The sequence below is a fragment of the Mauremys reevesii genome, linkage group 1, assembly GCF_016161935.1.
Source record: "Mauremys reevesii isolate NIE-2019 linkage group 1, ASM1616193v1, whole genome shotgun sequence".
NCBI lineage: Eukaryota > Metazoa > Chordata > Testudines > Geoemydidae > Mauremys > Mauremys reevesii.
This window is the reverse complement of record NC_052623.1, coordinates 294,428,098-294,454,752: the sequence shown is the minus strand read 5'-3', so window position 1 is coordinate 294,454,752 and position 26,655 is coordinate 294,428,098. Positions and strand designations below refer to the sequence as shown.

Sequence of the window (26,655 nt, the reverse complement as noted above, 5' to 3'; positions counted from 1 at the left end):
GGCTGACTGAAGCATCCCCAGGTGAGGATAAGCCTCTTCCATGTCCCATTGTCTTTTTTGATGGGCCTTTCAACTTGAATAGGCCATTCATGATGTGCTGGCTAGGCTTTATGTAAAGTTTTGTGGGTGTTACCCAGGTGCAAGCACATCTGAAATACAGATACAATCAATATTCATAACTCCATGAGACATTCATACAAATAGGATAATCATATTCAGTAAACCATAATTTTCCATTAACACCTCACATAACACATTTTGTACACGATGCATCATTATTATGTCATAATCACATCATAATCCTACCACTATGATAAATATGGGGTGCAGAGTGTCACAACCATAAAAGCTGATCTGTCACCTCTAGCAAGTGCAGAATGTGAGCAATACAATTGTACAAGGTACAAGCCATACAGGGTAAGCAGAAGGAATTCCATCTACCACCTTGTGGACAGACTTGGCTCTCTGCCTGGGTGGGTACAGATTGAGTTTCAGTATGAGATTTTAACCTTTAAAAGAATGGGTATGTGTCATTTGGCTGAGCTTCCAGATCCCTGTTATTTTTCATCATGTTGTCAACCACTTGTTAAGGTAGAGTTCCTCTCATGCCCCAGCTCTCCTCCCAGTCTCATTTCTCCACCTCCCTGCTGAAACTTCAGTAACATTCGGACAATTAAGAAGACGATGAAAATAAGCTTCACTTGATGCAATAGGTGCTGCTGCTTGGCTAGGTCCCCTCGTTTTGCATCTGCTGTTTATCTCCTGTTTCTGGGTGTAAGACTTTAGAGTTACTAGTATTTAATCACCCCTAACTCTCTGCAGCACCCATTGTTCCAGTCTCTCCAAATCACTTAGTGTGGTTCTGTACACATTTTACTACCCTCTCTCCAGTTCTGCAAATCTTAAGTCAGTGGGAGAACTCACATTGGCTTCAATGGGAGCAGGCTTGGACCTGTGGTCATTAAAGATGCAAAACTAATTGGAGTTTTGGGGCAAATTCTTCATACTGCTATAGCCTAAAAGGTCAATATAGTATTTGAGATCAAAATGATTGAGGTTTCTTCCTAGAGAAGAAAAAAAAATTTTTTTTTGGTACATCAGAATCTCTATCTTTTAGAGTCAGTTGATAAATAGCTGAATACAGTTTGTGTAGGTTCTGAAAAATTTATTGAGAGCTTCTGATTGCTTTATACAGAAGTATTTTAGTTAAGACATGGATGAGAATAGTGTCTGACTCTCACATTCACAGACCTTCTCTTCTTTTATGTACAACTCCCACAGTTTCTCTCATACCATGAGGGAGGAGTGAGGAAGGTAAAATAGGAGAGAGAAGTCAGCTGGAAAAGCATTCTCTTAAAAAAATGCATTGAAATTACACTAAGTTACATCCATCTATGTTAATAAGCTACACAGAGCAATTTCTCTATTAAGATCTAAACATTTAGAAATAGGCATAAGCAGCAAAATTCTAAGCTGAATTTTGAATGGCCCAAACTTTCAGATCTGCAGGTTTGTTTCAAGCCAATCACTACCAAAAAAAGTCAAACTGAAAATCCTATAAATTACATAACATACCACTGGAAATTATTTGTTGATTATTCTAGTTTAACAGAGAGGAAGTCAAGTTGTAGCATCAGTGAGGTCAATTATATTTACTAACTCACACTGAAATTCTGACTTTTGGTCATGTGAATTTATCTGTTTCTTACTACATTTCCTCAGGCCTCATGTCACTTCCCTGCTTCCCATCCTGCCCACTCCTCCTACCCAGAAACAAAACCCACACAACACTTTAAGACCTTGTATCTAATTTAAATATATATTTTTAAAATCACCAGTGACCCTATTTTTAAAGTTTCAGAACATTTAATCCCCATGTGTCTAAAATTAGAACGTCAGGCTAGGCACTTTTAAAACAAATATGAAGACAGAAAACAAATACATTAAATGAAAGAATCACAATCTCTGCAGTTTAAAAGCAAAACCTTTCTGTGGAACCAAATCAAAGCCTGGGTGCGTGGGTGGGTGGGTGGCGAGTGGGGGGTAGAGGTTGGGGAAATGCCCTCCTATACACGCTCTTGCAAAAAGCATGACTTGCATATAATCAGTGCATGCCTGAAAATAAGTTTCTTTTGATTTAACCATCAACATGTTTTGCTTAACTCCACTGTGTGCAATGTGCTTTCCTGACTGTGCTCTTAATGTTCCCCTGCAGACATCTCCATAACAATAGAATCTACTCCCTGGGAAAGAAATGCTTTGATGGGCTCCACAGCCTAGAGACTTTGTGAGTTGACCTCTTATTTGTTTCCTCCCCCTCCCCTTTTTTTCAGTGTTTTCATTAATATTCTGAAAGAATAAAAATACCAAACATGCTTTTTGGCTTGTTTAATTGCTAAAAGCCAAACATGCGTTTTGGCTTGCTTAATTGCTACGGGCTCTGGATGATTGTTTACAATGACTGCAGTACACAGTGATTGCGCACAATGATCCTATTTCTCAACTATAAAACTACACTGCTTTTTTTGTAGGCAGCATATATTAATAAATTATTTAATGACATTTTAAAACTGTACCAGGCGCAAAATAACAAATGACTATTCAGGGATAGTTATTCTTGCTTTGATAGTGCTATTTGTTTGTTTATGTCAATTAGCTTTGCTGATGAAAGATAGAGGTTAAGGAAAAATTCATTGTAACTAAAAAGCTTTTAAGTTTGCAGAATGCATCTGCCACATAGTGTGGTTGCAGAAGCAGTCAGATACTTTGACCTCTTGAACAAAGGAAAAGCTCCAGGTAGCATCAAGTACAAACATGTTCTTCTTTTTAAAAAATTGCTCCAGTTGTTAGTCTTTAAAGGATTCGCTTGAAAAGTTTCTGTGTTATAGGGATAAAGTCACCATAGCACCTACAATAGTTCAGTAAAGTGCAGGAGGTGAACACAAGGCTTCTCTGAATAGCATAAGAAAAAAAGAATTCTGGGAAAAGAAGACTAAACAGGAAAACAACTCCAAAGTTTAAAGGAAAGTAATTTGCTCCAGACATGCACAAATAAAGCTATCACCACCTCTGTTTGGCTTTGGAGCCCTGGCCCACTAATGCCTAAGGGACAATAATCCTTGCATATCTATTCCCTTCCCTCTCCTATACCACAACCAAGATCATAACCACAGAGCATAACCAACTTTACCCAACCAGGGCACTTCAAGAGGCCCAACGGCTTTGGTGCTGATGCAGAAGTCAGAGTTTCAGGCCAGAAGGGACCAATATATCATCTAATCTGACCTGGTGTATATCACAAGCCACCACAACCACACAGCACCAGCACACTAAACCCAACAACTGAAATTGGACCAAAGCATTCCTGCCCACAGGAGACTAGACTTTTATGTGCCACAGGCAGAGTGAATAAACCAAATGTCATACAAACATCATCAAAACCTAGTGGCTGGTTTGCTTTTTAATCCACAAAACCATGCAGTGCTCACTTTCCAGTTCCACTAGGATTGAGGGTTTAAATTTTGATCAGATAAACTAATCCTCTCTACTAGAACTTGAGTCTTCTATTGTCAAGAGCACCCTGTAATGTTACAGCTTTGACCTTTACCCACTGTGCATAGAGAGAAAGTCCCTCAATAAAATACCAGAACAGAAGAGGGAAAATGTGATTGTTCTTTAAGAAGACATACACACAACAGTATGCAACTGTCCTGAAATGGGGGGAAAAAGCAGAGATTTTAGTTATCCTTCCAGCCCTGGCTAGCTGGTGTGAAAGGGAAAAGATATAAATGTCAACTTTGACCCTGGAAAGGAGGAGGAGAACTTGGAGAATATGGTACCTGCCACAGTCATGTTTATTATTGCATTGGTTGGCACGACCATCAGTGGGGAGGCTGTTTTGGAATCTAGCGTCAAGATAGCCAATCGCCTGGCCTGCATTGGGTGTTACAGGGTTATCCTCTTTCCAGTCTGGGCAGATCCAACTCAGCTAGAGGGCCAAACCAAATTACAAATGCTCATTATCTGTGTAATCAACGCACAGGGCCTGAAGGGATTTACAAACAGGAAGAAAAGCCCTGTTGACTACCAACAGCAGTTTCCTGCCTGTGTTATTAAGGATGATGATATTTTGTTAAAGTCCAATGTGAATCATTGTTTTTATTTAATTTAGTCAAATTATCTCTTATTTAAATTGTTAAAAATATATTCTCTACAAAGCAGAAGCTTCTACGGTGCTTCATGGAGCTGCATAGTTTGACAAAACAGACCTTTCTTCATTTTAGTTTCAACTGCATACTTGGGCCAAATTCTTCTATCAGATGATGTGGATGGGTTTCCCAGGCCAGGAATAAGCATGTGGCTAGTGAACGTGCTGAAATGAGGAAATGTCTCACTAACAAGCAGTTCTTAAAATGGAGTACCAGGTTGCTAACCTAAATAAAATATTATTTTTACGACTTGTGTGTGGTAAGGAGTTGTTCTTTCTCCTTTACTCCATATTGATATTGTCAACCTTACTGCAATCTTAAAATCTCAGAATAGGTCAAATCCTTGCCCCATTGAAATCAATAGAAGTTTTGCCATTGACTTCATTGGGGCTGGGGTTTCGCCCAATAACTATTTTTCCATTGATATTTCTCCTTTGCTATTCCTGAATATTTATCTTTCTTGTTCTCACATACTGTGCCAAGAAACAGGTCAGAAAAGAAAATGAAAGCATGATAAACATGGGAGTTGGAAAAGAGGCAAACTGAACCTAAATAATGTGACATATGAACTATGTAAGATTCAATTCACTGTACAAGTACAGGCATTTATTTTAAAAATCAGTTTTAAGAGAAATATTTTGGGCATTTTTCATATGTAAAAGTTGCAAAATTGTCCCTAGGTAAGGATAGATTTTCCTTTCATGCTTACAAATGAATGGTGGGGAGGAGAGATCACAAAATAGCAGGTGGCTTAGTAGCATTTGTAAATGTCCATATTTTCTCATTTCCAAATTGGTAACAATTAAAAATAGCACCATGATCAAAAATAAAAATGATGATCCGCATTGGATGGTATTTATTAGAAAACATCACATTTTGAGGATTCCCTAGCCTTTGGACCTATTTCTTTATTTAATGCATGAAAGGTGATACATCCTTACAAATCCCAACAAATTCTGTTATCCCTTAAACATTGTATAACCTAAATTATGAGATCTGTTTTTATGCAGAGATTTAAATTACAACAGTCTGGATGAATTCCCCACTGCTATCAGGACACTCACAAACTTAAAAGAACTGTAAGTACTGAACTCTACCTTATAGAGAGGATTCTTCGGAGAATGTTTTTTATTTGAGAAAAGCTGATGATTTCTATCAGTACTCTTTAAAACTTTCTATATCCTGGAAAAGTTAGCAAACATGCCAACATATATAAAAGGAAATTTTCAGCATTTCATTTAGAACATTTACCTTTGATAACTTTTACTTGTTACAAATGCTCTTTTGTATGGAAAAGAGTTTATGAGAGAGCATTCTTTTTTGGAACTATACCCTTGTAATGCAGTATATCATAATAATAAAAGGACACTATCAATTCTGTTTCAGCTTCAAATGTGAGACTTGTTTCAAAAGGGGCAATGCCTGGGCTAGGAAAAAGAAGCAGGAATTTCTTTTCACTCATATGCACTTTGGGGAAATAGGGGAGTCATTTTTAACCATATTTTAAACAGGTTTTTTTTTCAGTGTAAACATTCATGTGCAGTGTTGTAAACTGGAAAACTTCTGGAAGCGTAGACGTGGTTTGTAAAACAGACTAAAATCAAAGGTGAAACTGACCATCCTAGATTAATTGTGCAAGCTAGTTGAATTGCAAAATAAGCAAACAGCTAGAAGTTACAAGTCAATTAGATTTCTTAAATTCTTTCTGTTTGAATGATCTTTGATGTTAAAGATAGCACCAGCAGGCATTTTTTAAAACATAGATGATCACAGATTCACTGGGCCACTAAGGGTATGTCTACACTGAAATTAAAAACCCTCGGCTTGCCTGTGCCAGCTGACTGAGGCTCACAGGGCATGGGCTAAGGGGCTGTTTAACTGTGGTGTAGACATTCCAGCTCAGGCTGGAGCCTGTATGCTAGGACTCTCCCACGTCGCAGGGTCCTAGAATCCAGATTCCAGCCTGAGCCCTAACATGTACACCACAATTAAACAGCCCCTGTGCCCAAGCCAGCTGGCACGGGCCAGCCACAGGTGTCTAATTGCAGTGTAGACATACCCTTAGAATGCTTCGGGTTGCTGTTGCTATACAAAGCAGATATAAAGCCAATTTAACAAGCTGCTTGGAAAATCCTTCAGAATCCCTAGGCAATGTAGGGTTAGCGCTGCAGCTTCTATGCCAACACTCCAGTTCTGGCATAGGGAACGTGGCCAGAGAGAAGGCATTGTGGCTATGGGCTACTAATCTACCTTATTCCCAGCTGCCATAATGGCCCCTTGACATAAGATACAATAACTCCGGGGGAGTGGCATCTGCTGACTTCAGGATGGGGTAGCCACAAAGGTGATATCCAGATGTGCAGTAAACAAATCCTGGCTGGCCCTGTGAATCTGGGGCACAGTTTTTATGATCAAGGTGTCCCTTCAATATATTATTCTCTGGGCATAAAAATCTACATCAAAAAGTTGAAATTGTAAATTTCTTAGAAAGTATTTGAAACAAACTTCAGTAAAACCTGCCTTAATGACTACCTCTGAGACCACCTGTCACAAGTGACTATTTACAGAGGCCATGGAACACCGCTATCTGGTGTGCAAACCTTTAAAGAGAGACCACCTCTGATAAAAGACCACTTTTGCTAACTCCCATGAGTGGTTGCTCTTGGCGGGTTTTACTGTATATGTGTTGTGTAGCATCTTTTTGCTTCAGATTTTTGGCCTCTTTTGCATCAGATCTCCTAATGTCACACTGTGTGGCTTCAGCCAGGGTGTTTTAGTCCCCTAAATTCAGTCTCTGCCTGTTTGGAGCATGAAATTGTACAGCACCAAGGCTCTGATTCACTTTAAGCATGTGTTTGGGTGCTTTGCTGGATTGGGACCCAAGAGCTCAGCAATGTATCTCTGAGTGGTTACTGAATACCCTCAACTCCCATTGATTTAAAGGTGCTCAGCACCTAACAGGATCAAACATTGAGGCCTCAATCCTGCAAATACTTATGCACATACTTAACTTTAAGCACATGAGTAGCCCCATTGACATCAAAGGGACCACTCACAGGAGTGAAGTTAAGCACCTACATAAGTGCTTGCAGGACTGGGGCTTCAAAAGTTGCCTTGTAGTTCTCCCTGCGAGTTAAGGTAACGACACAAACATACCTATATATTGATGAGGGACTAGTATTTTCCCTGGGAGGTAGTAATGTCATTTCTTCAGCTACTTTTGCCATGCAGGGAGCAAAGGATTGATCTGGGGAATCCTGCTTGGTAGAGTCTAGGTCACTCAGCCAATCTATATATTGGTTTTGAATTAAATAGTCTTTTGTTTTGGTTGTTGCTTAGAGCCCAACTGTTTACGGGCACATATTTTTGATTGCATGTGGTATATAGAAAGGAGTATAGAGTCTTGATTTTCTAGCCCAGTTACACAAGCAAGACAATTAGTTCAGTGAAATTGATAATCTGGTATTGGTACAAGTAATGACTGAGGGTGCTTGCATCTGTGAACAATTCAAGGCTTTCTAAATGTTTTAATTTAATCTGAGAAGCCTTTTCATAATTCATGATTGAACTAACTAAAGTTTCTCACACAAATCATCATTGTTCATTTTGAAACCTTAGTTTGTTTTTAACAATGGCAGAATTACTCATATGAGTACAATGTAATAATTAATTATGAGACAAAGAATTTGTCTCCTTTCTAGAAGGCAGTAAGTACATTGTACAGCTTGTTCTTCTCATACTTCAATAAAGAAAGGAGTGTGGGAGGTTCGATGCATGGTATGTCATAAACACAACATGTAAATTCATATATACACTATACATTCACATAAATCTAAATCATCCCAGAAACAAGGATACTATGGGATAAGTATTGGAATGAAATGCTTTCCATTTTCAGTCTTAATCCAACTAATTGTGATGGCCACATTGACTAGAAAGCTGAAGATACTGTTTCTTGCAGCTACAGAGGTTTTTGATTAATTGTAATCGTTCTATGTTACTGTGGAAAATAGCCCAAAAATAATAAATGTTTTTTAATGTATCACAGGTCTTATAGTCACACTTTTTGTTATTGTATAAAATATTGTTTTTTTTCCCCAGGGGATTTCATAGTAATAACATCAAATCAATACCTGAGTATGCATTTGTGGGTAATCCATCACTTATAACCATGTAAGTGGAAGCAGTTTACTTTGGTACTTTTTATATCAATTGTGGAATTAAATACAGTATTTCTGTGTGGTTTTCTAACTCATCTACAATGTAAAGGAGCATAATGTGAGTGCATTAGGTTTCCTACCTTTCAGATCATTCAGTTCTCTTAGTACTCACACATTACTTGAAGAGAGAAATCATAACTTTCCATAGTCCTTGACCTTCTACTCAGGCTGCTATTTCTTATAACAGGGTAGCTGACCCATTAAATGAAACTGGGATCAGGTGTCCTTTTCCAGTCCAGGTGTTCCCAGCTGGCTAATTAAGAGGGTGGGGGCAGCACCTGGGTGCTATAAGAGGCCTGGTTAGAAAGAAACTCTGGGTGTCAGTCAGGGTAAAGGCAGGAGATGAGAACTACCAGAGATAGAAGATGATTCCTGGGTGAAAGCTGAAGGTAGGAGAGCAGCAAGATGGGTTTGTTGGCTAGCATCCTTGAGGGGCTGGAGGACTGAAGGCAGGAGAGACAGATGAGGAGAATGTCTGCTGGTTCTAAGCTGGAGCCAAGGGCCAGAGAATGCTGAAGAAAGGGGGAGTAGCAGAGGGGCTTACCTACTGAGATCTCATTGCTGGAGCACTAAACCTGAAAGAAATGTGAGAGAGCCCAGGGGAGTAAGGGGTACTCCCCTGGCCAGGGTATTCACAGTAGAGAGGCCATGGGAATTCTTGATGGGATGAGTAGAGCTGCTGCCCTGAAAGCAGGGCTGGGATGGCTGTTCCTGGTAGAGGGCTGGAAGAGAACAGATAAGGTGCTTGCCTGTGCTAGAAGACATTAGGGTATGGTGAGAACAAGAACTATGTGAACTGGAGTTGATATGGAGTATGTTTGAGGACTTTAGTTAGGGATTATTTGCACTATATTTTGTTAATAAACTGAGACAGACTGGAGAAAAAGCTTCTGTGGAGTTACTGGAGACCCAAGATAGATAAATAAAAACAGATTTTATTAGCAACTGTAGAAAGAGTGAGAAGAAACTGTGAAATAAAAAGTAAAATAGATACTCACCTTGATGCTTACTAAGGAAAGCTCTATCAGGACCAGCAGAATACTGATATATTATAGCATTGCAGAAAGAATCCTCTCCTGTCTGACAGCTCAAACTACCAGAAAGGGGTCACTAAGCCCTGTAGTCTGTTGTTTAAGTCCCAGATCTCTCTACTTTTTTACAAAAACACTTCCTCATTTATAAGTCTCGCCCTGTGTTTGCCTATAGATCATTTCCAAAACCAAGCCAGAAAAAAACCTATCTGCATTTGCCCCAAATATCATTTAAGTCATTGTTACTAGAAACACTTCCTCCTTCACCTTAAGAGATGCCTTTTGTTAGTAAGTTATTGGACAGAGCTTATGAGACCATGTGTACTTTTTTAAAAAAATGACAATTTTGTCAATAGTTAAAACAGTTCTTTGAACAAGCTATAAAGATGAAAGATATCTGGAATAGTTGAAGGTTATATTGGCTCATAACTTCTACATCTGGACACAGCTATCCATCACAGATCAAACACAAGAAGCGGGTTGTCAGAGAAGAACAGTTTTCTCACTCTCAGGTTGGGTACAGCAAGCCTGACTCTTGCTCACATAAGGAGACTGTGTGGATTTGAAATCCCCTTCAAATCCCTGTCAGTTCTTTCTCTACTTCCACAGGGTGAAGGTTATTCTTTCAGTTCATGACTTCTGAAATAGAAAGATATGGAAACCTATTCATTGCTATATGAGAGCAGACCAGCCATTGGTCTATCACATCTCCACATGCAAAGTCAGGCTCCCTTAGCATCAGGAGTCCAATGGCACAGATCACAAAAGAAAGTAAAACTATCATATGTGTGTATGTATATCTAGGTATAGGTATATCTATATTTATAGATATTTGTAAAGCCTCTAATGTCATAGAAATGTAGGGCTGGAAAGGACCTTGAAGTCATCAGCTCCAGTCCCTTCTCCTGAGGCAGGACCCCAGAGTGTGCCTGACAAGTGTTTGTACAATCTGTTCTGAAAAACCTCCAATGAAAGGGATTCCACAGCCTCCCTTGAAAGCCTTTTCCAGAACTTACCTATCCTTATAGTTACCAATTCTCCAATTTATAAAATGTGTGGTTGACACCATCCGGGGGGTGGGGGGAGTGCAAGCACCTGGGGGGACAGGATCAGAATTCAAAAAGACCTTGATAAACTGGAGAACTGGTCTGAAATCAACAAGATGAAATTCAGTAAATGCAAGTGCAAAGTAGTACAGTTAGGAAAGAAAAATCAAGTGGACAACTACAGTGGGGAATAACTGGCTAGGAGGTGGTACTGCTGAAGAGGATCTGGAGGTTATAGTGGATCACAAAATGAATATGAGCCCCAGTGTGATGCAGCTGCAAAAAAGGCTACTATCATTCTAGGGTGTAGTAACAGGAGTTTTGTACATAAGACAGTGGGTAATTGTTCTGCTCTAGTTGGTACTGGTGAGGCCTCAGCTGGAGTACTGTAGCCAGTTTGGGGCTCAGCACCTTAAGAAAGATGTAGACAAATTGGAGAGAGTCCAGAGGGAAGTAACAAACATGATAAAAAAGTTTGGAAACCCTGACCTATGAGGACAGGTTAAAAAAACTGGGCATGTTTACTCTTGAGAAAAGAAGAGTGAGGGAGAATCTAACAACAGTCTTCAAATTTGTTAAGGGTGGTTTTACAGAGGACGATGATCAATTGTTCTCCATGTCCACTGAAGGTAGGCTTAATATGCAGCAAAAGAGATTTAGGTTAGATATTAGGAAAAACTTTCTAACTGTAAAGATAGCTAAGTCCTGTAACAGGTTACCGAGGGAGGTTGCTGAGTCCTGTTAGGAGTGCTGGACCAATTTGTACAGTGGGGTGCTGAGAGTCATTGAACCAAACTGTAAACTTTGTATATGATGGAAACCACTTCAAACCAGGGGGTGCAGCACCAGTCAAGAGCTACCGTCCTCATGGCGTTGGTCTGGCACGCTGCGATTACTAGAGGGGTGGAGAATGCTATGACAGGACTTAACAACAAAGCCAAAAGTCAAGTGACTAACAAAAGGGCTGCTTTGGAAAAGATTGGGAAGAAAGTTACAACCAGAGGAACACATGCAGCCAAGAAAACAGAGAACTTCAAAGTACCTGTAAAAACTACAAAAGGCGCTACTAAACCAGCAAATGTAACTGCACAACCTAAACCTTCAGCTTCATTGAATTTAACTCTCAAAGAAGAGATTGTTCCAAAGATTCGGTCTCCAACCCCTATAGATGAATCCATGAAAGAAGAGGACCTATGCCAAGTTTTCTCTGAGGTGCTGCTTAACAACATAGAGGATATTGATGCTGATGATTGGGAAAATCCTCAACTCTGTAGTGACTATGTAAAAGATATTTACATGTTTTTAAGAACAGATTAGGCAAACACCTGTCTGGGATGGTCTAGATATACTTGGTCCTGCCTCAGCATGGAGAGAAGGACTAGATGGCATCTTGAGGTCCCTTCCAGCCCTGCATTTCTATGATTCTATGAAATTCCCTTTTCTAGGAGTCTAGTACCTTAAACCTATCAATGGTCCATAACAGAATAGTGGTCATCTTGGACCTCATGCCAGTGTAAATTTGTGAGGCAAATGCTACATTTGGGATAAAGAAGGACACACTTTTGTGGCAGGTTAGTTTTAAAACCAAGAAAATGGTGGCTGCTAGAAGATACCTAGGTATTTGGAACATAGTCTTGATGAAGACGGATTAGTGGGCAGAATGAAAATGAGATGTTCAAAGCTGAAGGAAATACACAATTTATCACATGGAACTCACCGCCACATGTGTAGTGTGCTTTGCCTATTTAGAATTATTCAGAGTATTATCTTGCATATTAAAATACCTGTTTCTTTTTTTGCAGTCATTTCTATGACAACCCTATCCAGCTTGTGGGACGGTCTGCTTTTCAACACTTACCAGAACTCAGAACCCTGTATGTTTTTACTTCTTTAAAATCTCTTTGTCTTTGAATAACTATTTCACTTCTAAAATTGTCCTGTGCTTTCCTTTCAATAATGATACCGTGTTTTTAACTCTAGGACTTTAAATAGTGCTTCACAAATAACTGAGTTTCCTGATCTGACTGGAACTACAAGTCTGGAAAGTTTGTAAGTGTTAGACAAATACCCCCACTCAACCCAGTAATACTTTTTAGATTTTGACTTGTTTTAAGGATCTATCCTTATATTACGTATTTATTTTGTAAGCATTAAGTAAAATAAAATAATCTTTGTATTGTTTACTTTTACAGGACACTTACAGGAGCACAAGTCACCTCTCTTCCCAAAGTAGCTTGTGATCAGCTACCTAATCTTCAAGTGCTGTACGTTTCAGTAAGGGTGATAACACCATGTTAAAGCAGGAGTGTAAGGGCTGAATTAAATGATTTGTGATATTGGAACAATCCACTTTTGATTAACTAGCAGTTGTATGGTACCACTGGTAGAATTGTGCTGGATAATCTACAGACATGTAAAAAGATGACAGTCCCTTCCCCAGGTAACCCACAATCTACATGTCAATCAGGATTTCCCTTACATGAAGGAAAGAGACAAACATTTTTTATATCATACATTTTTAGGAAAGCATAAAACAACTCATGATACTCCTTAAAAACATCAAAAGAGGGGACATCCAGGACAGATTTGAGACTTGATTTGCGTTTATTATTTCTTCTATGATAGATTCCTTTAGAATGGTCCAATCTTGGATTCATTACTCAAGCAGATATCCCACTGAAGTGAAGGAGAGAGATACATGAGTAAGGACTGCAGATATGCATCTTTATTATGTACATCTCTTTAGTTTATTTCTCTACCAGGCATATCTATTTGACTGAAATTTGAAGCAGTCTGTTCTTGGGCTATGTGGGGGCATAATTTTTATACTAATAAACCAATATGTTATTTTATCATGCAGGTATATCACAGAGTAAGCTTAATCACTAACAAAAGTAATCTGTCTACTTCTTTGTGAATCGGCCAACAGCACTTTAAGTATTACATCACTATGAATGTATTTGGTATTAGTTCTTTTGGCCAACAGTGAACTAGCACTAATAATAACACATTATTTGAGTACCCCTGTGGATTTCGTGAACATTTCCAGAAAAATTACTTTCAGTTAATGGACTATAAAATTCATTTCCAGAACATTAAGGCCCAAACACAGAGCTTGCACTGATGACAATGGAAATTTTGTACATAGGTTGCAGTCAATGTATGGCTCATACTAACCTCTAAATAAGCTTGAAATGATTCATTTTTTATCAATAAGTGTCAGGAAAAATCAATTTTCATGCAACTGAAAAAAAATATTTCCACTGACAATCAAAATTTACAGATAGGCAAAATGAGAAAAATGCTGCTTGCGAATTTTTTAGAGGCTGTCATTAAATAATTATTGTCTGAGATTCCCATAATTTCCTGCAACTATGACAATTTAAATAGATTAAAAAAAAATAAAACCCAAAATTTCATGCAACTGTGATATTTAAATTGATAATCATTGAAAAAAATGCTTTAAAATTTCTGTCTGAAAATTGTGTGGCTTTTGTAGTTAGAAGTATTACTCAGATTACTATAATTGAAAGGTGTTGAGGGTGAGGGAACACTCTTTTCTTTTATTTATTTTGCATTCAACAGCAATTTGTGTGTAGTCAGTTTCATTATTTTTGCTGTATAATCAGTTAGGCCCCGATTCTGCAAAGACGTATGCACATCTTTAACTTACCACACTGAGAGGATTGGCCTCAATAGGACTAATCACAGTGCAGAAAATTAAACATACACCTAAGCCTGTGCAGGATCATGACCATCATCAGTTTCTCCCTTGCTGAAAAGACCCTTATAAATGTCAGCAAAGGAACAGAAAAACCCTTATAAACATTTTAAAAGACTTTTCAGAAACAGTTTTGTGGTGCTCCATCCAAAACTGGAATGTTTTCAGTTATTTTTAAAAATTCAAGTTGACAAGTGCTCTTTTAAGAGGACAAGTGTCCTTCTAAGAGGAGAAAACTGAAGTGAATATATGGTAGGATAGGCATAATGTTTACATACATAAGCACAGATTACTTTTCCATACCCACATTTGTTCTTCACATTAGTTTAGAAGCCTTCAACCCACCTGAATCATCCTCTGGCATATGTGACTAGCACAATAAAGGATCTGTCAACAGGGCATGTTCAGGCTGTCTTCCCCGCAAGAACAGAATGCATACACTCAGGGTAGCCTCTGCACAAAGTAAAGAGTAAGATACTAAACCAAAAGTCTGCTGTCATTATACTTAACTTGTTTTTACAAAGCAAGCGTAGAATGAATAGTTGAAATTCCATCTTCAAAACAAGTGCAAACAGAATTAAAATGTCTTTTAAGAAAGCAAAACAGATTTGCAATTGCATAGAGATGACCCAATTTTTAAAAATTAGACTCAGACATAAAAATGTATTACTGCATTAATTGTTAGGGTTGGGGCTAGAAAACAGAGACAAAGGACATGTTTTGTATCTACCTATAGGTCCAGTCCCATACTCTTTACACAGGTGAAACTGCTACTGAGGTTGATGTGTGTTTCCCCTGAGCAAAGGAGTACAGGATGGGGCTCTATTACTCTTTCTTTCTTCTTTTTACAATTTCTGCAAATTACCCTGGCTTGTTTTTGATTAGTTATATTATACTATAAATCAGTCCAGATGTTTCAGTTATTCTGTAATTTGTTGAGTTTTGGCTCAAGTTTTTTCAGCTTTTTTTTTCTTTGTAGTGATTGATTTCAAAGTTAGTTCTTTCTCTCTCTCTCTCTCTCTCTTTTTTTTTTTTTTAAAAAACCACTTCCCTCAGCTAAAGATATAGCAGCTCTAAGGGTCACAGGCAAGATTATTTAATTTAAAATGTAGTCTGGAAAGCTGATTAAATTTCAGTATGATTATAACTAGAAAGTTTAGGGTCTTCTCTGTCAAAATCTAAATAGTCTCATTTAGTAGATTATTTTAAGTAATTAAAATAAGTATAACAGTTAAATATTGGTGAACATTTAAGTCTGTGATCTAAATCCAGTAATATAGATAAATGTACTTCCAATATCTCTATTCTGAAAGACTCAGAAGTTTACATTTGAGCCAGGGAATCCTCAAATATAGCAAATGGGAAAAAATGCTAATTTTTTATCACAGCACCATAGAGCTTTACCTCTTTAATACCCTCTCTATTGCAGAGATCTGTCTTACAATCTGCTACAAGATTTACCCTGTTTTACTGCTTGCAAAAAACTTCAGAAAATGTAAGTATGCGAAAAACCATAAAATGCCTATAAAGGTACATCTAAATACACAAAGTAGCTTGGAGGTCATTAATTCAGTTATTGCTGACACATTTGGTGATGTCTGACGTAGCCTCAACATGTGTGTCTTCTGATTTAAAATCTGGATCCATAACACACATAAACACTGTCTAAAATTCTCCAAATGTTATGTTCTTTGAAGCCAATGAGTGTCTTATTTCCATTGTAGTGACTTACATCATAATGAAATCTATGAAATCAAGGCCGACACATTTCAGCAGCTGGTTGCCCTGCGCTCTTTGTGAGTACAGCCATCATAGCTATTTACCTTGGTTCTCAGAAACATAGGAGCTTGCACTTTCACAGTACCTGCCCCTAAACATTTGTTTCCATTGCTCTACTTTGATCATTCAGCTCACTAAGTTATATTTGCCAAAGTAAAATAAACATTTTGAAGTTGAGCATTTCCAGCAATGAATTCACAGCTGTAAATGTATAGCTGTAATAGCTGCTACTCTTAAACATTTCTGAAGATGTGGGAAAGTACTGAGTCAGGTCTAGTACCTATTTGCATGTATACACAACAGTCAACTGTAGAAAGCTGTGTGTTTTTTTCCCTATGGAAGACAGTATTAAAAAATTGATCCCAATCCTGCAAATTCTCAGTCACATAAGTAGTCCTTCCTCACATGAGCACTCCCACTGAAGTCAGTAGGAGTGGTGTTCTGAGCACAGATCATTCATGTAAATGTTTGCAAGATCAAGCCCATAGATTGTTTATAATATAGATTGCAATTAGCCCATTTTGAAACTGGTGTTATTTTCATAATTAATTGACTCTAACACATTTAAAACAGGATGAAAGACATTTCGCTATAAGATATGCATGATCCCAATAAATATAGCAACCTATTGAAAGTATTTGGATGTAACATATACCTTTTTGATATTTAGGAATCCTAATCAAGTGCCTGAAATCTTTCAAATACATCCAGCGGGTATGTAATTCTCTACTCACTTTTCTTGTAGGGATTTAGCTTGGAACAAAATTGCAGTTATTCACCCCAGCGCATTCTCCTCTTTACCATCCCTGATCAAACTGTGAGTATTTACTTATTTAAGTAATTTTTTTCATAGTTTTTGTTGCAAAGGCATGCACTATTTATAATTTGGGGGCCTGGTCAGCAGAAATTCTGGTTCTACAGACTGTGACTCTAGGCCTAATCGTTCTGGGCTACTGAACACTCTCTCTAGATTTTTGCTTTTTCACATCTCCCCCATTCACATAAATCTTATAGGAAATAACTTCCACTCATGACTGTATATGAAAACTATCTAGCCCTAATGATGCTGGGTGTTTGGAGCATGTCGGCATGCCCCACTTTTCTTTTCTTTTTTTTCAGTGTGCTAGTGGTTTTATCCCTTGTAGCTGAGACCAGCAGTGTTTTCAGTTATTTTTAGAATATTTGCAGCATCAGGAATAAGGAATTTGAATCACAGTTAAACAGGGCACTGTCTTATTAACTGCTCTAACTTTGTTTCAGCAATATTAATGTGATGCAAAAGTATGCTTTATTAGTAACTGTCACCAGAATAGCTTAGTGGTCTAAGCATCAGATTGCAGTCCTCGCTCACAATTAGTTCCAAGTCTTTATTGACTTTCACCTGCCTCCCACTGCACCTGGAATACTTCTTTAAGGAGACTCCCCAGGGCAATGGGTTGCCAGGGAAGTGCTAGTAGCATGGCCACATTGGAGCCACACTGCCCAGGAGTCGAGATAATGAGGGGCACTGGGGACAAAGTGCTTGCACCTCCGTAAGGCTGCCTCACATGGGTTTCCCAGGATCCACTGCTTTTACAGGCAATCCCCTCCATCTTTCACTGGCAATTAAGGGTTTCCCAGGCAAGAGAGCGTGATCGAGGCCTGAGAAATGGATCAGGGATCCCACTGAGTAATTTTAGCCAGTACATTGCCAAACAATCAGAGAGACTTAGAGAAAAATGTCCTTTAACACGGTCAGATGGAGGTTCAATAGTAGCAGAAGACTTGGAGCGAAATCCTGACCCTACTGAAATCAATGAAAGTTTTGCCATTCACTTGACTAAAACCAGGATTTCACCCCTGGTATTTAAATATGTTGCTGCTGGCATCTCCCATATTGCTAAACATGTACCCAGTACTTCTGTCTGAGCTACTCATCTCCACTAACATTCCAGTAAGCAGCCACCTGGACAGTAACAATTCCGTGTATCCTTGAAAGTGGCGGCAGTTACGTGAGCTTCTGACCCACCACTCTTCTTCCTGCCTGTTGTCCAAATTAAAAAAAACAGGGACATTTGTGGGGGAATGAATGAGGATGGTGGAGAAATGGGAAGAAAAAGGAAGATCTGTGACACAGTACCATGAAGGGCAGTCACAGCCTCTTCTCTGACTCCAGTTCAGCTACTACCCTCCCTACTTTCTTACCCAAGCCACTCACCCCCGCATTACTTCACTTATCCACAGTCAACTCTGCCAACCCCAATCATCCCCCTTCAGTTCAGAACCCCTCTCTTCAAGGCCCCGCAGTTTCTTTCTCTAACCCCACCCCCTCATCCCAGAAGCCCCCTTCCACCATCCTCTCACCTAACCCCACTCGGCTGAGACTCCCTCACATTCACACACTGTCCTCCCCAACTTTCCCACAACTCAAACCTCTTGCAGGTCTCATTCCCCCTCCCCAGGCGTACCACTCTCTCAGAACTCCCCACTGTAGCTCCAAACCTGTCCCCCACCCGACTTGCCTCAGACTCAACAGACATACACACCCCGGCTCCACAGAGACCACTCTCCATCTCACTGGTCTCAGACCCTAACCCTTTCCATCCCACTCAGTGTCGCTCAAAACCCATCCCCATCTATTGCTAGATCTGGAGAAGCAGGGGCAGAGGCAGCAGGGACAGAATGGGGCTGGTATAGGTGCTGAAATCCACAGAACTTGCCTCTGTGGGGATAACCTGAATTAGCTGTTGAAATCCCTACACTGATGGGCTCCTTTCTGCAGCCTGAAGCCTTGCTGACAGCCATCTCCCCAGGCCAGCAGTTTGTACTACAACCACTAAGTCCTCCAGCCACACCAAGAGTTCCCCCGTGGCACCAGCAGGTACTGCACCTTGCAGTAGCACTATCGCATGGCTGTACTACACCGTGTCTATGGTATCGCTGCCAGACAGCTTCTTTCATGTGACAATGGTAAATAATCACAGGTTCACTTTCTAACACAGAACAAGGTAGTTTATTAGAAGAAAGAAAATAGTGTTCTTGCTAAAGCTCATACTCGCTCTCTGCTTCATGTGGAGCTTCTACCTAGAATCTCCGATGGCTTGGTTTGGTTTTAAAGAAAAAGTACGTGTGTTCTCATAATCCCTAGTAACCAGTCGGTCCTGTTCAAAGGGGTTAAAAAGAGTTCCCTTTAGTTCTAGTTGGGAACTAGCTCTCACTTGGCAATGTACAGTTCCAGAGAACAGTTGATTCATTTTTAATTGATTACCTGTTCTTTAAAACTGGTGCCATGAGTGCACAGAGTCAGATCTTGGTAATAATTAACCCACAGTGGGTACTACTGAGCAAAATGCTACCATGGTCCAGCCATGTATTCTGCTGGGAAAATGGGTGTATATTTGTGAAAATGCTGCAGATTTTCTCTGCAGACTGGGGCCCTATTTGGTTTAATAATCTTTGGTGAGGTTAAATTAATTGATTTAAAAAAAATTCTAGTGCTGAAAAAAAAACTCTGTAAGCTGATTTTTATTTGCTATTATGCAGGGATCTGTCATCCAACCTTTTGTCTTCTTTTCCTGTGACTGGGCTACATGGTTTAACTCATTTAAAATTAACAGGAAATCATGACCTACAAAGTTTGATATCATCTGAAAATTTTCCAGAACTCAAGTGAGTATGTCATTAAGACTAATAAGCCACATTTGTGTTCATGTGCAATATAAGGTGTGTCACTGTGTAATGTACATTGCTTCATACTGGAAGACTTTGATCTGCAGTATTAAAACTAAAACAAATATGATAAAAATATGATAGACTCCTTTTATTATACTCACTTTTAACTGAAGAAACTACAATGGGCTTTGAAATATTAACCCCAGTAGCTGCTTAGTATGATCCACATCTGCTTCCTGGCGATACATTTCAAAAGCTGTTAAAATTATATTGCTAGCAGTTTAATGCTCGTCTTCCACTGACTGTGGTTACATAACTCCCATTAAATTTAATAGGAACTAAGTAGATGCTAAGGAGAAAATATGCTCTGTAATGTACCAAAATACTTGACAATACTCACTTAAAGCAACAATAAACAGTTTGCTCCCAAATCATTTGGTTAAATCTTAAAGTTCAAATAAATAATTTGTTGTTGTTGTTCAGCCCCTTAATTCTGGTAGAATGTTTTCGACTGGACACTGTGTGATATAAGAAAGAAGTGGTTTTTAGTGATTATTCACAGCTCTGGATGACGGTGAGTAAGTCACATACAGTGTGATCCTGTACCTTTGAAGTTAATGGGAATTTTGCCACTGACTTCATTTTGATTAGGATTAGGCCCTAACTCACTCTGTGCCTCAGTTTACCCATCTGTAATAATTATTATATACACAGGGATGTTGTAAGCCAATGGCTCGATCCTGAAAAAACCTACACACCTGCTTAACTTTACTACCATGGGTACTTATATTTGGGACTATTCAATGAACTTAATAAATGTAAGCATGTGTGTAAGTATTGGCAGGATTGAGGCCTAATTGCTTCATGTTCAAGTTTTTTGACCTCCTCAGATGAAAGGTACTAAGTATAAATTATTATTATTTTATACACCTGTGAATATTTGCAATACAGAGTCCCATTTCTTCTTTAATGAAATCATTGAATAGCATGTATGTTGTTAGGTCATCACTATATTCATCCTTCAAAATTTTCATCCTCCAGGAGGGGGACTATATCTTGGAAAGCAGGGACTCTGGAAAGGATTTAAGGGTCATAGTGGATGAGCAGATCAAGATAGGCTCCTAGCATGATGCTATAGCAAAAAGGGCTAATGTGATTCTTAGATATATAAACAAGACAGTAGGAGTAAGGAGGTGATTTTACCTCTGTATACGGCATTGGTGAGACTGATACTAGAATACTGTGTACAATTCTGGTGTCCATATTTTACAAATTGTTTAAAAATTGAAGAGGGAGCAGAAGAGAAACACAAAAATGATCCCAGGGCTGGAGAAAATGCCTTACATGGGGAGACTTGAACTCAATCTCTTCATTTTATCAAAAAGAAAATGGAGATGTGACTTGATTACAATATGTAAGTGAGGAAAATATGGGGTACTAAAAGGCTTTTTAGTCTAAGGGAGAAAGGCATAACAAGAACCAGTGGCTGGAGGCTGAAACCAGAGAGATTGAAATTTCAAATTAGGCTCAATTTTATCAGTGAGGCCTGTTTAACTATTGGAATAAACTACCAAGGGAAATGACAGATTCCCCATCTCCTGAAGTCTTCAGATCAAGCCTAGATGTCTTTCTGGAAGAGATGCTTTAGTCAAAGACAAGTTATTAGGCTCAGTGCAGGGGTAACTGAGTGAAATTCTATGCTGTGGTCAGACTAGATGAGCTAATGGTCCCTTCTGGCTGTAAAATCTATGAAGGTCTAAAAAGATGCTGAGTGCTCTCAACACCCACTGGAGTGGGTGTGCACCTTGCAGGACTATTCTCAACTCAACAGAGGTGCTCAGCATCTTGCAGGGGCAGGCCCACTGTCTAGCTTTTGTGGGTGCTGTGTATGCACATCTCTCCTTGTGTTTATTCTCTCTCTTTCTCCATGTAGGGACAGGTAAGCTCTCTAAAATGATCAGACCAACTTCTGAAAAATATCTTAAATATAATAGAAGCATTAATTCAGAATTACCCTGTGATTATTATGAAAATGCAGCATATGCCATGACATGCTGACATAAGAAAGAGGACATGGAATGGTCTTAATGTAGCTGATTGCTGGACTGATTGAAATCATAACTGTACTTAATTCATTTTAAATATGGTTTTGTGTATTAGAAATGATGCACTCCTCCTAAATGAAAATCAAGTACTTTGCTGAAAATACAACTAAATTATCTATGAAAATTAAATAAACTCACGAGGAAGTGCCAAATAATCCCTTTTTTTGCAAAAACAGTTCCAGAAGGGTCTATTCTTCCTTCAGTGAACATATCTAACTCTGATTGACATTAACAGGAGTTAGGTGCATGCAGCCAGTAAAGAACAGAGGTGAAATCCTGGCCCCATTCAAATCCATTGGAGTTTTGCCATTGACTTCAGTGGGGCCAGGATTTCACCAGAGAGCTTTAAAGTGACTCTTCAAAGCACTGAACATGAACAGAGAACTAGCACAAAGTTTCCTGAATGGTGGTGTTATACATCATTTGCAAAGCTAAGGACCAAATCCGTGGAAAGAGCTCACAGCTCAGCTAAATGGACCATTTGCTCATGAATATAGAGAAACATCTTGGGGCTGAGAGGTGGAATCCTTAGCTCCACTTCCAGTAATGGCACAACAATTATCACCTAGCCAAGTTCACTATAGCAGGGAGAAAACAAACGTTGCCCGCTTCTCCTTCCCTCTGTCACTGTGGGGTTTGGTTCAGTGGTTTGGCATTACCCACAACTCCCTGGCCATCCCCCCTGGACTACTCACAATTTACCATTCCTATTCACTGACCATGACCATCCCCCACCTTATAATGTGAAAAGCTCGAATTCTCCCTGCAAGGACTCTCTGCTCCTTAAACCATTCACAGAGGAAAGGAGGCTTACCATGAGCATGGATCCAGTAAGCAAAATTGGCCCGGTATACAAATTCTGCCTAAAATTGTGAATTTTTAAGAGTCAAATATTTTATTTTGACAGTTTAAATCTCATCTTCAGCCAGCTTTTTACCTGTTTAAAGTTAAACTGCCAGCAGCAGCTAAACCCCAAAGATGTAAAAGAGATTTATGTTCTCCATTAACATAATGGAGTCATTCTGCCTTTAAAGTAAAAGGAAGTGGGTCCAGGTGTTTGTTGTGAAGCATAAAGTTGAATTTTTGGTGTGGTGTAATGTGGGTCAGTTCCAATGTTTATGTTTGTTTTGCATTTTTGAGTTATCTTTGAATTTTTTTTAGACAGTTTTTGGAAGAAGGTTCATTAGAAGGTGATAAGTCAGTGGTTCCTTTGTGACCAGGAAAAGCTGTCTATTAGCTCAGGAGAAATTGATCCTGGCTGTGTCACAAAATATTTTTGGATCTACTAAGTGACCGTCTGGCCATGTACTTTTTAAATTGCTTAATGGACAGGATTTTCCAGACTAACATTTATTGGAAGAGGAAGATCTTCATTTTTATGAGATTAGTTAATCTAAACTCATTGTAACTCTGGAAAATAGGGCCTTGTTTACATTTGTCAAAGGGATTCTGGGAAGACCTACAAAGGGGAAGAGAAACAGAAGCCATGCCCTTTAAAGAGTGGTAATTGATAAGGCTTGGGCCACCTTATCTAGAAGCCATGGAACATTGCAATGCTTGAGGTCTATGTGTCTTTCCCCCATAACTGGCCATCAGAGGGGCCGGAATCCAGCAACATCTGAAGACTTGTCACCACCAAGCATATAAAGGAAGTGTCCTAGTCAGCTGCTGATCCTTTCTGTAGCAGGCTCAACCTCTTCCAAAGCTGCACGAAGCCACAAGAATCACAACAGCCATTTGGCAAAAGGATGGAGTTTTTATTTTACATATCTATTTTTTGTCAGCAGAGGGACACTTCTGGGCTGACTCAATAGCCTTGCATCTTTTTTTAACCCCACTAGGTGACTGATTGCTAGTGAGCGAAAGAGCGTGGGTGTGTGCAGGCACCCATGCATGAGCCCACGCAGAAGTATCTGTGGTTCAAACCCACAGAGGTTAGTTGAGGACAGCACCTAAGGAAGTCATTTCTCAAACATTTAATGGCAGCCTTAACTGGATAATCTCACTCTTTTTAAAAGATCACATACTTGGAAATTTCATGGAGTTGGGATTTTATGTTTAAGTCGTAGGAAATCATTATCTTCACATAAAGTTCTCAATTAAAACTTTATTATCCTGAACTTTATTGGAGTATTTTAAAATATCTTATGCAAATGTTTATATTAGGGACAGACTTAAGGATTGCTATTGCTTTCACCTCACCACGGAAATCTGAACAAGTAGTTCATTAGTTGGCATTTAATTTGTAATTTAAATATTAGCTTTAGCTTGGGGTTTGGTTTGTTCCCCCCTTTTTGCCAAGCCTTTGGCTAGAGTGAAAGTTTAGCTCTGATTGGCGTAAGGCCTATGATTTGGGCTGATCGCTTTGTAAATGGCCACCTCCCCAGATTGCTATTTAGAGTTTGTATAGGAATTGTTTGCTCTGTTGAGTTGTTTGATTAATCTGATAAGATTTACCTGATAATTTGATATGAACCCATTTTATTTCCATTTATGTTATGTTTAATTAGAGTAATTTTTAGTGATACGTTTTTATTGTTATTAATTGTTAGGTGTTAATTACCAGTTACAACTGGAAACTGAGTTGGATCAAATATTTATCTATCAGAAGGTAACAGTGTAATTAGCAGAGATTATCCATCTACTTGTGGGCCATACAGTATAAGCCCTACAGTTTTTCTCAACCCCTTTCAGAATTTGCCCTAGAATGTCCAAACAAAATAGAATTCAAAATGTACAAGAGACCTGGAATTTGTATAACAGTAAAAAGAATGAAAAACCCATTGACTAAAACCTGGTTAAATATCAGGAATACCAGTGCACTGAAAGGTGTTATGGATGGCAGTGCCCCTTGATAGTGTGCAGATGTGTGCATGATAATTAAGGTAGCAAAACAGTTTCCATGGTAACAATGTTCTTAACTTTCCAAATCATTAACCATTCAGTTTAGAATTCTTCATTCCTGGTCTCCGCCCAGAGAGGAACCCCCTTCAGCTATTTTACAGTGGAGATGGGAGAAATTTTAATCTGCATCCAAAATTCAGTCTCTTAACTTCCCCCAAATTTGTGGGGGTTGTGCACTGAGATATGGGTTTTGCCTGTTACGCAGGTAGGATTCAGCTCTGGTATTTGGATCTCTCTCTCTAAAAGAAAAAACTAAGAAAACTACATGGAGAAAACTCAGTGAATTAAAACAGTTCAAATCACTAGAAGTCAGGACATTAAAATATGGTTCTGACAGCAACATTCATTCAACTGCATTGCACATCTGTTCCTGCTTTATTAAATCTACAGCTTAATATATTACTGAATATGTTGTAAAATCTCCATAACAAAATATATAGGATGTGTGCAATGTGTCTGAATTAAAATTGGTCTCGGAACCATTTGCATTTTCTAATATTTTGTAACTTTAACTATGCATGCCAAACTCTGCATTAACAAGGTTTTGGTTTTTTTAAAATGTGTGGCTATTTTCCCTTTCAGTTACAGTTATCTGAGTTCATTTTTCTCAATATTAACATTAGCGATGAGGTATAATACGTTAAGTAAAGTACTGTAACCAGTGTAACTGCATATTTTGTTTGTTAATGTGCAGGGTCATAGAAATGCCTTATGCTTACCAGTGCTGTGCATTTGGAACTTGTGAAAGCCACTACAAAATCTCCAGCCAGTGGAACAAAGAGGAGAACAGCAGTGCTGATGATTTTCATAAGAAAGATTCTGGAATGTTACACATTCAAGGTAAGTAGTTTAATGTCACTCTGGCTTTGGAACCTACTTTAGGACCCAGGACACCTCCCTTAAATCAATGGGAATTTTGCCATTGAATTTTATGGTAGTGAGATGTAGCTCTCAAAGTCTAAACAAGAATGTGTTTATAATATCCTTTTAAGGGGACACTGTCAAGATGGAGCCTCACACTGGAGGCAAAAATCATCCTTTTAATTCAGAGGGGGTGACATGGTGCTGGCCTGTCATCCTACACAATAGATATCCTGCATTTGCAAAGCAAGATGGTTCAGAGCTGGACTGTCACAAGTTGCTGTTGGCCTTAAAAGTAGCAACATGTGTTCTGGGCTACCAAGCCCTGCTCATAGCAGCAGTACATACTTGGGAGTGGGAAAGGGTTGCCATTGCCAATTTTCTAATCGCACAAAACCAAACGCCCTTGCCCCGCCCCTTCTCTGAATCCCGACCCCCGCTCACTCCATCCCCCGTCCCTCTGTCACTCGCTCCTTGGAGGGAGCTGAGAGTGGGGGCTGGAGTGTGGGTGCAGTGGAGGCTCCTGGGTGGGGGGGGTGGGGAGGCAGGCGAGGGGGGGGGTCGGGGGAGGGGTGGGGGATGGGGGAGGGAGTGGTGGGAGGTGGGGGGGGGGGGCAGGGGGGGAGGGAGGGGAGGAGGTGGGGGAGGGGGGGGGGTCAGGTGGAGGGGGGGGGGGGGGTTGAGGGGGGGGGGGTGGGGGGGGGAGGGGGGAGGGCTGGGGGGGGGGTCTGCAGGGGAGGGGGCTGGGGGGAGGGGGAAGGAGGGGAGGGGGGGAGGGAGGGGAGGGAGGGGGGGGAGGGGGGGGGGGGGGGGGGGTGGGGGGGGGGGGGGGTGGGGGGTGGGGGGGGGGGGCGGGGGGGTGGGGGGGGGGGGTGGAAGGGGGGGGTTGGAAGGGGCTGGGGGGGGGAGGGTGGGGGAGGTGGGGGGTGGGGGTGGGGGGGGGCGGTGGGGGCGGGGGGGTGGGGGCGGGGGGGCGGGGGGGGGGGGCGGGGGGGGGTGGCGGGGGGGGTCGGGGGGCGGGGGTCAGAGGCAGAGGAGGAGGGGGAGGGGGGGGGCAGGGGGTTGTGGGTGGGAGGGAGGGGAGTCTGGGAGGGATTTTGGGTGCAGGGGGGCTCAGGGCTGGGGGTTG

At 40.0% G+C, this 26,655-nt stretch overlaps 2 protein-coding genes and 1 long non-coding RNA gene across 6 annotated transcripts in view; 2 read left to right on the top strand and 1 right to left on the bottom strand.

The window, feature by feature from the left end:
- The window catches only part of LGR5 (leucine rich repeat containing G protein-coupled receptor 5), a 122,577-nt gene that overhangs the window by 91,910 nt on the left and 4,012 nt on the right, over positions 1 to 26,655 (top strand). For 3 of the 4 annotated variants that reach the window (XM_039500073.1, XM_039500084.1, XM_039500093.1), the window contains 11 exons: positions 2,216 to 2,287; positions 5,219 to 5,287; positions 8,310 to 8,381; positions 12,308 to 12,379; positions 12,486 to 12,554; positions 12,698 to 12,769; positions 15,656 to 15,721; positions 15,951 to 16,022; positions 16,751 to 16,822; positions 19,528 to 19,653; positions 25,360 to 25,505. In XM_039500073.1, coding sequence (XP_039356007.1) covers positions 2,216 to 2,287; positions 5,219 to 5,287; positions 8,310 to 8,381; positions 12,308 to 12,379; positions 12,486 to 12,554; positions 12,698 to 12,769; positions 15,656 to 15,721; positions 15,951 to 16,022; positions 16,751 to 16,822; positions 19,528 to 19,653; positions 25,360 to 25,505 — 908 coding nt within the window. The remainder of the gene's footprint in view (positions 1 to 2,215; positions 2,288 to 5,218; positions 5,288 to 8,309; positions 8,382 to 12,307; positions 12,380 to 12,485; positions 12,555 to 12,697; positions 12,770 to 15,655; positions 15,722 to 15,950; positions 16,023 to 16,750; positions 16,823 to 19,527; positions 19,654 to 25,359; positions 25,506 to 26,655) is intronic. The other variant, XM_039500081.1, reaches the window with a different exon arrangement.
- Positions 11,050 to 12,299, top strand: LOC120381960 (G2/mitotic-specific cyclin-B2-like). The gene has a single exon (XM_039500138.1). It carries the CDS (start codon positions 11,316 to 11,318, stop codon positions 11,820 to 11,822), a length of 507 nt encoding a protein of 168 aa, XP_039356072.1. The 5' UTR covers positions 11,050 to 11,315; the 3' UTR covers positions 11,823 to 12,299.
- On the bottom strand, positions 12,730 to 15,020 carry LOC120381970. The gene is made up of 3 exons (XR_005588195.1): positions 14,957 to 15,020; positions 14,572 to 14,679; positions 12,730 to 13,181 (listed from the first exon to the last, which is right to left on the bottom strand). It is a non-coding gene; the product is annotated as an uncharacterized LOC120381970 (long non-coding RNA).

Excerpts from the sequence above, each read along its gene's own strand:
- LOC120381960 (XM_039500138.1), top strand. The coding sequence starts at position 11,316 with ATGATGGAAACCACTTCAAACCAGGGGGTGCAGCACCAGTCAAGAGCT.